Raw genomic sequence first — 13955 nt, forward strand, 5'->3', positions numbered from 1 at the left:
ATTTGGGTGATTGTAAGTGCGAATGTGAAATAAAATTCGCTACATCGAATACATCGAGAATTTATTTGTCGCGATATACGCCCGATACGTGACAATATTCTACCAGTCTCTATACTGTACCGATATTGGTGCGTACCATCAGTCCCGACCGAGCCAGCGAGTTCGGCCTCTACTGGCTTGGCGGTATCTATAATGCTTCCCCCATCTATCAGAGGCGTTAGAGACTACTGTTGGGCGGGAAATGTCCTTGAATTTAGCTCAGTGACCTCCTTTGGAGATGTGAGGTTCTTTTACGTGCCGTAAAGCTACGACACGGGACCCATGGCTTAAAGTCCCTCCCGGAAGACTTGTTCCCTGAATTTTTCCGCCCTTAAAAATTCCACGACCACCGCCGGTTTGAACCCGCATACCGTGAGTCATGAGGTGGGAACATTACCTCTAGACTACGGAGGCCGCTTTCCTGTATATATGTTTCAGCAATGTTTGCAACAGCTATACCAACGTTGGCAGACTTGCATAGCAGCCAACAGCGACTATTTTGAGACAGGATATGGATATGTCTAAGTGTGAGTATCTTGTAATACGGTGCAACAAAACCGCAGTCCACGGAATTATTGACTGTAGTAGTATATTTGGATGAATTGCAGTTATGAAGTTCCCCCATTGAGAGCCAATGAGACACCAAGTGTCTATACTGTCTGCCTGGCATGTGTTTATATTCATTCCATAGTCATCGTTAGTGATGCAAAGTGAAAACTTTGATATTGTAGTTATGCAACTCCGTTTATTACGTTGGATTTGAGGTTCTGATAGTGATGGCTATGAAGACTGTGGTCATCTGGATTGTTATGCTGTGTAGTTAAAAGAGAGCCTGACGTTTCAGAGGAATGTATCATTTCCATTGTCAGGCCAAAAGAGTAAGCCAGACAAGAAACCAGCAGAAGCATTCTTCAAGTTGAGTGAACCATGCATGGAATATCTGGTCTGATATAGGCCAGGCCAAGCCTGAAAGGAACTGAGAGAGTCAGTGGAAGAGTAAGTGTTGCTCAGATAGAGCCAGTGGGAGAAAAGGAGAGTATTTCAGCTGTGACCTGAAAAGGTCAGTTGCATACTGAGTTAAGTTGTAAGTGGAGAGAAATTGTATGTATGATGTCTAGGGAGGAGGCAGGGTGGGGACAGATGATGCAAGAGGTATTGGGAAAGATCAAGAGGTTGAAGGATTAGGCTGTTGCTTAAGCAGCCAAGGAGACTGAAAAGAAGGGTCCTCTGAATGTGCAGTCAGTGCCACAAGAAGGTTAGTGTGTGTGCGTGTCCCAAACCACCTGGAGAACCATGTCACTAGAAACCTATGAGGGAGGCCACTTGCTTTCCTTCAGGGAGGAGATAAGTGGTTTTGTGACCTAAATAGAAGCCATCCTTCCTGTTTTTGTTTATGGAATGGAGCCCAATCTCCAACTGATCCACTGATGACACAGATCATGTACCTGGATTTGATGGAGAGGATGTTTGTGTCCTGGAGATGGATGTGTGGTTGAGAGCTCTATGAATATACTTGTCACCATATTCATTTTTTTCTGAATGGGGCCTGGGAAAGTCAGCTCTTATCATGCAGGCTGTACTGGTTGCACAGAGCTGTAGTCCTGTGCACCAAGGTGCGAAGTATGGCATGCTTGTTAGTGAGTGGTGGTGGGAACTACCATTTAAATGGAGGTTAGTGTATGTGGGTTTATGTTAGATCTAATGATACTGGTAACCATCAGGTCTCCTATGCATATTGATGTCTAGGAAGGGAAGGTGGCTGTCTGTTCTGATCTTCATAGATACTCCAGTGGACACCATTCATATGGTTATGGAAGCCTTTCAAATTCTCAGGTTCTTGGGGCCAAATGATCAAGGTGTCGTCCACATACCGGAAGCAGGAAATGTGCTTATGTGTTGCCTGATCAAGAGCCATTTCCTGACGTTCCTGCATGGAGAACATTGTAATTGCCATGAGAACCTCAGACCTTACATAGTAATCCTGTATAGGGAGATTGTTCAGTGTAGCATCTGCAGATTTGACAAACTGCATCAAGAAGGCCAGGCTTCATTACTCTCTTCCTCTGAGGTGCAGGGACCAGCACAACATGCATTCTGAGGCTGCCAGGAGGATCTGCTGAAGAACAAATTTCTGTTGTTTCCATGAGTGAATCCACCATAGCAAATGGGAACTGGATGTTGTCTCCCAGAAATTGCTGGGATTGCACCTATACATGGCCAGTGAGTTGTGACGGAATGATTGGGACCTGACTGATGGTATACAGTTGACAAGGCCTCACATTTTGCTTCAGACAACAAAGCCCAGGCAGTGTAACATTTCCAGCATTTGCTGAAGGCTCAACATCTGTGTTTCTAACCTGACACCAGGAAGTCTTGTCTGTTTAAGCAGTATGCTGTTGGAGGACACAGTATACTCAGCCTTAAGTAAAGATCTTAATTGTACTCTGACCCCCATGACATCATCTGTGGTTAGGAGGGCTAGTGGTGTCCTTTTGGAGGAGGTTGCTGAGGAAGCTTCTCAGGAGACTGTTAGGATCTTGAAAGGCACCTTTAAGCCCAAGGGCAATCTGTCTGGTGGGGAAAGGAAGTCCCTGTATGCCCATTAATTCAAGGGTGAACTCGCAGTCTTTGTATTTAACAGGGGCATTGTGACCATGATCCTGTTCAAGAATCATGCCTACAAGAAATTGAACAAGGACATCTCTGAGGTCATATTTAGGCAGAATAGCTACTGTGGCTGGCAGATTCATAGGGTTCTGAACTCTCTGCCCATGATGTTCCTGACTTGATCACTTTCCTACACAGTGTGGGGTTCACATTCAAATGTGTTAGTAGGGTGCCATCCTGACACAAAATCTGTAGCTTCCTGCAGCCAGTCTGGCATAATTTAGGATTGAAGATAAGGGCACATAAGCATCCCATGTGAATGTGGTCAAGTCTGTGTGCAGCAGGCAGGCCACTGAATTAACACCAGGGATAAAGAGCAGTACTGGTGTATATGTGTTGATTATATATACAGAGAAGCTGTGGTAGAGTGCAGCATCAGTTCAGGATGCCACATTGGGCTCCGTGATACTAGTATCCTCTCCACCAAGTCCAGGTACATAGACTGTATCATTGGGGAGGCAACTGTACCAACAGCATGACAGATAAGATGGCCTCTGTTTAAGTAAGTCATGGAAGTCATTCAACATCCTCCTAAAGGAATGCAGGAAACTTTTGTAGTTTCCTGTGGTGTAGTTCTCCAGGCAGTCTGGCACATGCACACTGCCTGTATCATAGTCTTCCTGGCTGTTTCAGCAACAATTTATTCCTTCACCCATCTTGTCATTTCTGCTGGGTCTTGCTCTTTTTATTCCCAATTGGTCCTCTCTAAATATCATACACACAACTTCTCTCCACTTCCAGCATAACTCAGTATGCAGCTGAACTTTTTCAGGTCCCAGCTGAAATAATCTTTCCTTTGCTTCATTGACACACTCTGAGTCTCCATACAGACAACAGCCACAGCTTCACTGACTTTCCTACAGCTCATTTCATGCAAGTACTGGCATATATCAGGCTGAATTTTCGATGTCTGGTTCACTGAGCTTGCCACCTGTTTCTGCTGGTTTCTAGCTGGGCTTTCTCTTGAACCCTGAAGGTGGTGGTGATACATGCCTCTGAAATATATGGCTGTCTCCAAACTCCATGCAGAATTACTAGCCAGAAGACTGTACTCTTCAACATTGTTTACGATCACTCACATATTACCTGAAAGATGGTAACTTAGGCAGTACAGATGCTAATTACCTCTGCATATTTTTAGTAAATAAAGCTGTTTCTTTAATATGTCAGGACTAAATATTGTATAATTAATTTGTAGTTTTCATAGTTTTGATACAGTTTTGAGTAAGAAATAATGCATATATAGAGGTTAGTGCCTCTCACTTCCTGAAGTCACATACTCGATACAGTAGGTTATGTGGACATCCAGTGGCAACTTGATGTTCCAAGTCTCATTGCGGAATTTTTTCTTTCTCTTTGGATGTGACTCGTCACTACATAGGTTTACAGTTCCATGGGAACAACAGATGTGGTAGGTATTGCTTCCTAATCTTTGTTTGTTTTGTGACATGTTGAGGGGTGAAATGTATCTTTCGGTATGGCTGTAGTGGTGCTGCTGGTGGTGGTGGTATACCTTCCAAAGTGCCACTAATGTCCTGACACAGCTTCTTATCAGAGGTCATTCACCTACTTCAGACTCCCAGCTTCACTGTTTCTGTCAGTCTGAATTTGTTTTTAGGAATCTCCTTCTTGAACCTCTTTTTCTCTGCAGGTTATTTAACCACAGTCAGTATCTATACTGTGAAGTGTTGAATGTTAAGATTACACATGAATGATTGATTGGAAAGGATTTGGAAGGAAGCGGTCATGGGCTAATGAAGGTACTACCTTGGCATCTGCCTGAAGGGACAGAGAACGACTATAAAGAAGCATAAGATAGTCACTGACCTAGCTGAGAATCAAACCAAGTACCTCCTGTTTGGTTTAAATCTTCTTCATTGATCACAAATACTATATCCCATACTGTTGTAGCTTTTATCTGGAGAGCCTGAGGAAAAGAGCATAAAACCTCATTTGGGATAGCCAGTAACTCAGTCAAAATTCAGTGCAGACACCTTCTGAAAACAAGTCAAGAGAGTTACCACTTTGCCGTTGTGGTCAGTCTTATATCTACATCTTCTGTTCGAGTACTGTAGTTTGTTCAAGATGTTGTTGAAGAGAATATAAACATTTGAAAAACAAGAAGTTATAAAATACATCTCCCGTTGGCCATCCAGGCAGGAAAGGCCCCATGAGCATGACTGGTGCCATGCATGCAAGAGAATAACAGGCAGTCAAGAAATTGCATTCGTCAGTGTATGTATATGGCGATGCACTATATAACATTGCCGTAACATAATGATTGGTAGTACTTAGAATTTCAGGTCCCCTTGCTGCAGTGGTTTCTCACTTTACTACAGCAGTTGCCTCGTATATTGTAAATCTAGTATAAGATATTTACTTCCAATGATAGTGTATGACAATAAAACTGGCATATTATGGTAGCTGTCCTAGTGTCATGGGTAGTTTTTGATATAGTAACAGTACATGTGCTGCTAACCCATTAACTGAAAATTGATTACATTCTTTTTGAAAAATTAGTGTGTGCTGCTTTGAATTTATTTAAATGATAGGATGGAAATTCTTAAGCATGCAGAACATTTGTAAATCTGCAGAGATTGTCCAATATAGACACCAGCAATATTTTTACATACAACAAAAGAACTAGATTCTAAAGAGTTCTGATAATGGTGAATAATACTCAGAATTACTGGATTTTTGGATGTGGTCCATCGTCCAGTATTCTAGAAACTAGAAAATACAACATTTTGGAAACTGGATCCATTTCTGTCCACAGGTAAGGTTGGGGGGGGGGAGACACCTACCCTGTTGGGTCCCCTAGAAAGAGATAGGTTAGCTTGGTATGGACATCTGCAAGTTGCTTTAGAGATTTTGGAGGTGGGTATCTGTTCCTCACTTTAGTCTGTCATTCTGACCAGAGTTGTTCAGTGATGTTCAAATCTGGTGATTGTGACTTGTTTTCAGAAGATGTCTGCACTGAATTTTGACTGAGTTACCGGCTATCCCAAATGAGGTTTTATGCCAGGGAAGATGTTGAAATTCACCTTAATGCCCTTCTAACCATGACTGAACAGTTCCAGCTGTGTGAATGGGGGGCGTTGTCATCTTGGAAAACTGCATCATTGTTTGGAAGTAATGTTTGTATCGTGCGATGAACCTGATTACCCAGAGTGTCCCTGTACCCCCTTGCAGTTATTTGGCCATGGAAGGTAATAATGGGACCAAAAGAATACCATGATATTGCTGTCCAAACCATCGCAGTACCTCCCCCATATTTCACTGTTGAAACCAGGCATTCCAGATTGTGGGCTTCTTTAGGTGTTCTCCAAATGTGAACACTTCCTGATGTCTTAGTTATGGCAGTGACCACGTTGAGAAGTCTGTTAAGTATGTACATGTGTTTTATATATAATAAATTTGTTTTCTCATTGCTTCTTATGTTAAGAGCCCACCAAATCTTACTTTCTGAATAGCTCTTGTATGTATGTATAAATGCCCTAAGAACTTCAAATGGGTGAAATCAATTCCCTCAAATATTTCTTGACTAATAGGTAAAGGTAAAATGCCAGCAGGTATTACATCTGTTAATATAATAATTTTTGTAGAGGGCAGAATTTTTTACAATTGAAACTTGCAGAATTAACATTGAACTTGAATAAAACACAGAGGTTGCAAACGGCTTGGAAAGTCCAAGCTGTGCAGTGCCTAGCTGATCATAAGCTGTGTACAGGTTCTAATGGCATGTGGTGTGTTTGTGTGCTGTACTTAGCATATGTAAGATGCCCTGAAACCTATAGTGACAATTTTATGATTACTGCTAGTTGTTTTAGCTTACTTTCCTTTCTGAATAAAGATCTGTGATATCATCTCATCTGTGTCTGTATCCATGTGTGTATGTGTAAACATTGTATCGTTGAAGGATACCCCAACCTTTGTATTTCTGTAATGCTGTACCAGCAATAATTCTAAAATGCTAAAGTGCAGACTTCACTATTGCCACATAAGTTAAATCCAGAAATCTTGTGCTGTAAAGATTTTCATGAAATATGCTTCCTTTTGTAGAATATAAAATGACATTATGTCTGCATGGAGTCAGTATCCAGTTTTAATTTTTTGATAATAACTAAAGAATCACTGAAATTAGGAATGTGGAATTTGGATGAGTTATAAAATATCCACAAACTTCATATGGACATTTTTGTTGTGTTAATATTATAAACACAGTGCTTATATAACTCTAAGATTATACCCAAATAGTTTTCCCTAATTTGATACTGGAGTATATATTGCAAGGGGGGAGGGATTTTCATTCACCCACACACCACCTTACTCTGCTCCTAGATTGCATGGCTGGAGAGACCTCCAACAGACAAAAGTGGAACAACTTGAAATCATTTGATCCAACTGAAGTACTCTGTGCTAACTAGAAAATATAACTCAGGGTTGTACAAATAGAAAATGACTTATGAATGTGCCAGCCAGTTGAGCTTGGAAAGCACAACTGATGTAATTGTCAGAAGTGTAGCATTAGCACCACCCAACCAATGATATTTTTGGAGGGGTGTATCCAGTTTGACATTAAATGGAATGTGATTTCTCAGGTGGTGGACTTAGTTTGACGTAGAACCGATAATGGTGCTCTTTCATTCATTATCTCTGTTTTGATTTTTCTGTGTTGTGGGACACACGTGGCTGTATTGCAGGCTGGTCCATCAGTGGAACAGATATGTGGTGATGGAGAGGCAAACCAGAGGGACAAACGCAGTCCCATGCTGGGGGTGAGATATTTGTGCATGTGCAGAATTGCATTTGAATAGATGTTTTATATTCTGGCGGATCATTTTTGTCTGCTCAGTTAATCTGTCAGACAGGACAGGAGTGAGAAATGCTACTTTATGTTTTGCATGAAGTTCTTAATTTTCACTTGTTACCTTGAAGACGATGGATTGGGGATATTTAGAATGAAGTACTAAGGAAAATATTTGGGTTTGCAGGAAATGCATAATATTGAATGGGAAAGACTGTATAATAAAAATGTTCATGAGTTGTACTGTTCACTTGAGATAGCCATTGTAATTAATTCATGAGAGATGAAATGTGTCATCCCTGTAGCATTGCGAAATCATGAAATGCATTAAAAATTTGTGATATCTTGTCCAAAAACTTCAGGGACATGCCATGTAGGAAACTTGATGATGACCAGAAAACATTTAATAATCGAGAGATATGCACTGTCTCAGAAAAATCTTAATTTTTATAAAGAATAATTATTTTCCTATTCATGGTGGAACCCAAATTTAATGTGCTTGTAAGTAGTGTGGCACCCACTTAACAGATTGTGTTTGCCACAGTTAAGAACTGCAGTACCTTACCCATGTTTCAGAGCATGATACAGAATGGTAGCTGTTCAGTTGATATTTGAGCAATGGAAGATAATTTTCAAGTGGTACTGGAGATATGAGAGGTCGTGAAGATCTCGGTACTGATTTGACTCAGGATAAAGTCCAGTAGTATGCTTTTGTAAACCTCATGATATATACATTTGAGATTTATAAAAGCAGGTAATTTTGATCTGGCAAATAACTATCATCTCTAAAAGAAAAGTCTATAACAAGGAGGTGATTAGTCAGACATCTTTGCCCTACCAGAGGTACCCAGTCTGATATGAAATACTTTGTGTATGCTGTGCTCTGTAAGAGTACTGTTTGAAGTATATGTATGTGAATCTATGGAAAAGTATGGGATAATTTTGATAACAGGTACTGTTATATGTATAAAACATTGCTGTTGTGGTTCTGCTTGCAAAATTTATAATATGGTATTACAATCAAGAGTTATAATCCTTGAAACAGTCAGCAACAGCAGCTTTGAAACAAAATACTGTGTATAATGCAGAGAAAGGGAACCCCAAGATTAGAATAAAACTGTAAATCTGGTTCTCCTTAAGTAAAGAATAATGTGGATGGACTTGTAGTATGCATTTATGCATTAGAGAAGCAAGAAATGCTTAAAAAGTTTTTAGTAGGAAAACCTCAGCTGAAGAGACTGTTTGGAAGACTTTGCTGTAAGCGAGAGGAAATTTTAAAATGGATAATAGAGTGGTGAACTGAACAGAGTTGAAGTCAAACTGAAATATGGTTGCCATAGGTACCTTTGAAACGTAGTCCCAGCCAAAAATGGAGAATAAAATAGAAATTACCCATGTCATGAAAATTAAATGTAAAGAAAATGAATGAACACTGCCTGAAGTATGGTACAACATAAGTGTCAAACCACTAATAAATAACAAAAAAGTATTCTATGGAACTGAATGATGTCATGTCTCAGGGGACCAGAATCTTGAATTGAAGTGATTGAGAACATGTAAAATTATATGCTGACAGTTATTAATCTTCATGTTGCTTAACAGGGAATTTCTTGAACAGAGGAACCATTGTTAACTGCATGCTCTGTACCATGGATGTTGTTGAAATATTGAGAACTCATAGAACATTTAAAAGTTTGTGTCGATGGGATATTAATACAATTATTGTGTGTCTGGACATTATCCATCGTCATGTTTTTATTTAAAACACACAGCATTTCAAAGACTGGATTCTGTCTTCATCTTGAGGTGGAACCTACTCAGTTTGGCCCAATTGCTAGAACTAGTTCTTGTATCTGATCTTGTCCCTGTCTCCAGACACCAGCACCAACACAGGGTCTAGCTCTGTCAGTTGAGCCAAACTGAGTAGATTCCACCTGAAGACAGAGACAAAATCCAGTCTTCAAAACTTTGTGTCTTTTAAATAAAAACAGGACCATCGATAATGTCCAGAAACATAGTAATTGCAATAGAACATTTGCTATATTCTGAAACCATTTTCCTTATTTGTACGCCTTATGAATAGTGTGTTGCGTGTTATGTTAGATTACATTAGATATACTGTTTGATTTGTCTGGTGTTTTACTGACTTCCTGCATCATGTTACATTTTTAAACATTTACTTATATTGCTTTATTTATGCTTTATGGGTTTTATACCCATGTTATAAATATCTGTCCATTTTTAATCATGTTTCTTTCAACCATTCTGTGCTTGCAGGGTAGATTGTTGTCATTGTTTGCCTGCTAGATATGTAGAAATTTCATGATATTTTATCATGACTCGCAGCACATCTCAGTGCCTAAAAGACTTTGTACACAGTGCACTAGAAGTTGTTAGTGTTAGTATTAACTTTAATGTAAGTATGTCTGCCTCATGTAATCAGGGATAGCATAATTTTTCAAGACTGTTGCACAAGCTGTTCTAGTAGCAAACATAGCTTCTTGTGATGGAAATTTGAGCATTGATATATGATACTAAACACTGAAAAATGAAGGTTAAATGTAATATTAATTTATACAAAATAAGAGATCTTGCGCCAAATTTGTCTCCAGTTTTGAACAGCACATGACGATAACATTTCAGGTTTCAAACCAGCAGTGAATCAGTTAAAAGCCTTATGTATATTGTTTTTTGTCTAGTACTCATTGTTCATGTGATTACAGGCAAGGCAATATGCACATTGCTTGAAACTTAGTAACAGTGTATGATTTGAATCTTTGTATGTAGTGATGTTTTCTTCGGTGAGCTTCCTTGTGATTATGGAGTCACAAGCATGAAATGCTGAGCTCTGATTGCATACTCTTTGGGTGTAAATACACTGCATGGTTACATCATTCATTAAATCAATCTGTGATAACAGAGATAGAGACACTGTCCAAAAATTCTGTACTAATTTCACATGGTTGAGAAGACTACATTGAATAACAGCAATAAGTGATGAAAGTATTTATATGTACAAAATAATTGTAATTCCTCATCTGCATCATTATAAATACATATAGAATTAAATGTTGAGAACCAAAATTATTAGAATTTAATTAATTCATTTCTGACAAGAGGAGAAAATGTCCACTCTCACTTTTTCATTGTAAGCACCTGGGTGAACTTACTTCACAAAAGTAGACACAGGTCTGTCTACTTTTATCTTGGTAGTATCAAGTCAAAGTAGGTGCAAAAGAGATTCATCTGTTACTGAACAATGGTAGTAAGATTTTGTATGGTTCATGGTTGGGAAAATACTTTTACATAAGTAGGTATGCGCAAAAGGAGGAAAGCATTAACATATTTTGGGAGGTGGAAGAATACTCTTGCAGGCTGCAGAAAATCATCTGGCAGTCCACATGCTGTGAGTTTGATAGTCCTAATATAGACTAATATTTGGATGCTGTTAAGTGTTCAAGTAACGCAAACTGCTATATACAGTTCTGTGCTTGTACCCAGTTACTAATTTGAGGCAGATAGCCATTTACAACTGATAAGCTAGTATCCAGGTACAGTTTTAACTACTACAGTCCATCTTTGTGCAAAGTTAAAATGCTACTGAGACACAAGTGACATTAGTACCACTTAATATAGGGCCCTGAAATATTATATCTTAGAAAAGTACATAGGTATTGGTGAGGGACTCCTCCCCCCTTTGAGAATGTGAAAAATGTGGCAACTGCATGAAATCTATATTTAACAATCTCTATTTCATAGCATTAAGTAACGAACTGTTTCAAAACTGGGTATGNCGTTCAGACAGGTCTGGGGCATATCCAGCCACCTATCCAATGGATCCCGGGGGCTCTTCGTAGGGTTGAAGCTGCATCTGGTGCCAAGGTTAAGAATGCCTCCACTCACTCACATGTCTTCACAATGTGGTGCCTGATTAATTAAGCACAGGGACAGCTTTACCTTCAAAGGAAAGCAGGCAGTTTTCCCAGAGCTTCTTGCTTATGTAATGTGAAAGAAACAGAATGTTTTGTATAGGGCACTGAGCCCATGAATTGTTATGTAATGTAAATATTTTACCAAATTTAAGATCACCATCTTCTGGGATCCAGTATCATAGTTTGATAGGTTCCAGAGTTTCAGAAATATCTGCTGCTTCCATCTTCAGGGTATTGTGAGCTATACAGTGTCATGTGCCAGGTGACTAATCTTCATATTCACTGCTGTGAGAATCTCAAATATCACAGTTTGTAAAGGTTCTTGTGCTGATTAACAGCATGGTTTCAAATTGGAACAGGGTACAAGAACAGATAATTTAAACAGTAACCCAGAATTTGCAGTATATAGTTGTTACAGCATGCTTAAATAAACCAAACTATCAGCCACTTGCCTATTTCGTGGTATCGAAATCAAGAAACATACAAATATATCCATTCTGAAACATTGAGTGCTTATTAGTCACAGTAAAAGAATTTTGTCCCTGATTAAGGTAACTGATAGTGGGTGCATTTTTATAGAAATTTTCTGAAGGATTTATCATGGTTATTATGTGGTATGGCAAATTATTTTGAAGTCAAGATCCTTTCTGTTTGTAGGAAATGGCAGAACCATCACGAGAAAGTGGTGGGGGAAGCAGACTGAATGACAAAGCATGGCTGGCTCGTATATGGGCTGACTTTGATGTCAAGTACATGAAGCCATTCCTGACGCATGCTCGGCCCACTTTGTTGGAAACACTCCCAGTGTGCTGCAACCCCATAGCAAGGATCCTGACAACAACAGAGCAGATGACACAGGTACTGGCACTCACATATTCTTAACAACTTTTTATTCATTTGCACTCAGGCGTGTAAAGCAAATGTGTACTTGGTGATTCTGTTCAACATATTCAAAGATTCTTTTGTCTGAAAGAATGTAAGTCAGATATTTTATCCTGTTTACCTCCCGTGTGGAGGGCTCTTGTGAACACAGTAATGAACCTTCGCGTTGCATAAAATGCTGAGAAATTCTTGAGTAGCTGCAGATTTGGCTTCTCCTCAAGAAGGACTGAGCTCCATGAGTAAGTAAGTAAGTAAGTAAGTAAGTAGGTAACTCCCATGAACTTCCCAGTACCTTGCCTTGCATAAAAATTGCTCTTTCTAGTTACTCATCCATAGGCTCCATAGCTATAACTATCCTTTGGTGATAGCCAAAATCAAATTGAAATGTCTCAAGCAGAAAATGGGTACATAAAATATGTTGCTTTAGGTTTATAACTTTTGTTTGAAATCAGTCAGTCAGTTAGTTTATTTGTTCCAAGAATCCATATTTGGAGATACTACCTCTGGATATAGAACAAGTCAATTACTACATATTAAAATAACATACATGTCATACACGAGTCAGCAGTACTATATAACTTAATTACCTACAGATTTCATACACAATCATACAATACATCTTCCCACTTTCAGCAATTCAATACCAAAATAAACCCAACATCCAACATTTTCTTTTATTGATTAAGTGAGGACAAGATATATGTCATAACATGAAACCATAACACACTCACTTCAGAATTTTAGGAACATAAATTCATCAGTGGAATAAATGGAATGTTTCAACAGCAAGGATTTTAAGTCCCTATAGGATGTGCTGTACATTTAGTTCAGTGTGAAGAAGAAAGATTCTCTTCTGTTTATTGGCTTTCCCAACAATAACTTAATGAACAAACATAAAAATTTTATGTGCATTGATGCTGTTATTAATATTTCGTACTTTGTTATTAAATTCATGAGCCCACATTCTTACAGTCTCTTTCCAACAAGTTGATCATTATTTTGAAGTGTCTCTGCATGAGAAAAGCTCTTACAGAAACCCAATAAAAAGTGAGAGAAACATGTTTTTTTCTTTAGTTTTTGTACGGGAGTCTTCCTAGGTGACATAGTAGATTGGTGGGTGAAAGATGGTGAATACATATATGGTAACTTGTTCACAAATTCAAGTAGCCTCTGCTTGCAGTGGGCAACACTGCTGGTGGTAACTGTGGGAATTACCATTTGGCAGGTGAATATATTCATGTTGCAAATATGTATTTTAACAGCTTCATAAAAATGGCCATCTCCCCTGGCAGGATGAGAATTACATATGCTTGGATACTGGATAACCATGAGTTTGATGTCTACTAGGAAATTAAAGATAAAATCAGGAATATTTACCAGTATTCTTACTCTACTGCCTTTGTACCATATTGTGTCTGTAACCATTTTAAACATGTTTTCTTGAATGCAGTTCATAATTTTTATATGTCACTGTTTTGTATATTATAATGGTAGTTACTAATTTCAGCAGTTCTGGGTGAAATTGATCTTTTTAATCCTTTTATACAAGTATTCATCATGGTCTCATGAACTTAGGCTTCAAATGAAATGTTTTTAATCTTTTAATTGAATTGACAGTGTAATGAGCA

The 13955-nt window shown here is 38.7% G+C and overlaps 1 protein-coding gene across 7 annotated transcripts in view; it reads left to right on the forward strand.

Moving 5' to 3' along the window:
• The window catches only part of LOC111864013 (sodium/hydrogen exchanger 7), a 72182-nt gene that overhangs the window by 31952 nt on the left and 26275 nt on the right, over positions 1-13955 (forward strand). For 4 of the 7 annotated variants that reach the window (XR_002842717.2, XM_023850919.2, XM_023850922.2 and 1 more), the window contains exons 11-13: positions 4088-4117; positions 7410-7484; positions 12103-12303. Coding sequence is in view for 6 of the 7 variants with exons in the window: in XM_023850919.2 (XP_023706687.1) it covers positions 4088-4117; positions 7410-7484; positions 12103-12303 (306 nt within the window). In the remaining variant the exon portion in view is untranslated. The remainder of the gene's footprint in view (positions 1-4087; positions 4118-7409; positions 7485-12102; positions 12304-13955) is intronic. The other 3 variants (XM_023850923.2, XM_023850921.2, XM_023850925.2) reach the window with 3 other exon arrangements.

Source organism: Cryptotermes secundus, unplaced genomic scaffold (assembly GCF_002891405.2).
Source record: "Cryptotermes secundus unplaced genomic scaffold, Csec_1.0 scaffold303, whole genome shotgun sequence".
NCBI classification, from domain to species: domain Eukaryota; kingdom Metazoa; phylum Arthropoda; class Insecta; order Blattodea; family Kalotermitidae; genus Cryptotermes; species Cryptotermes secundus.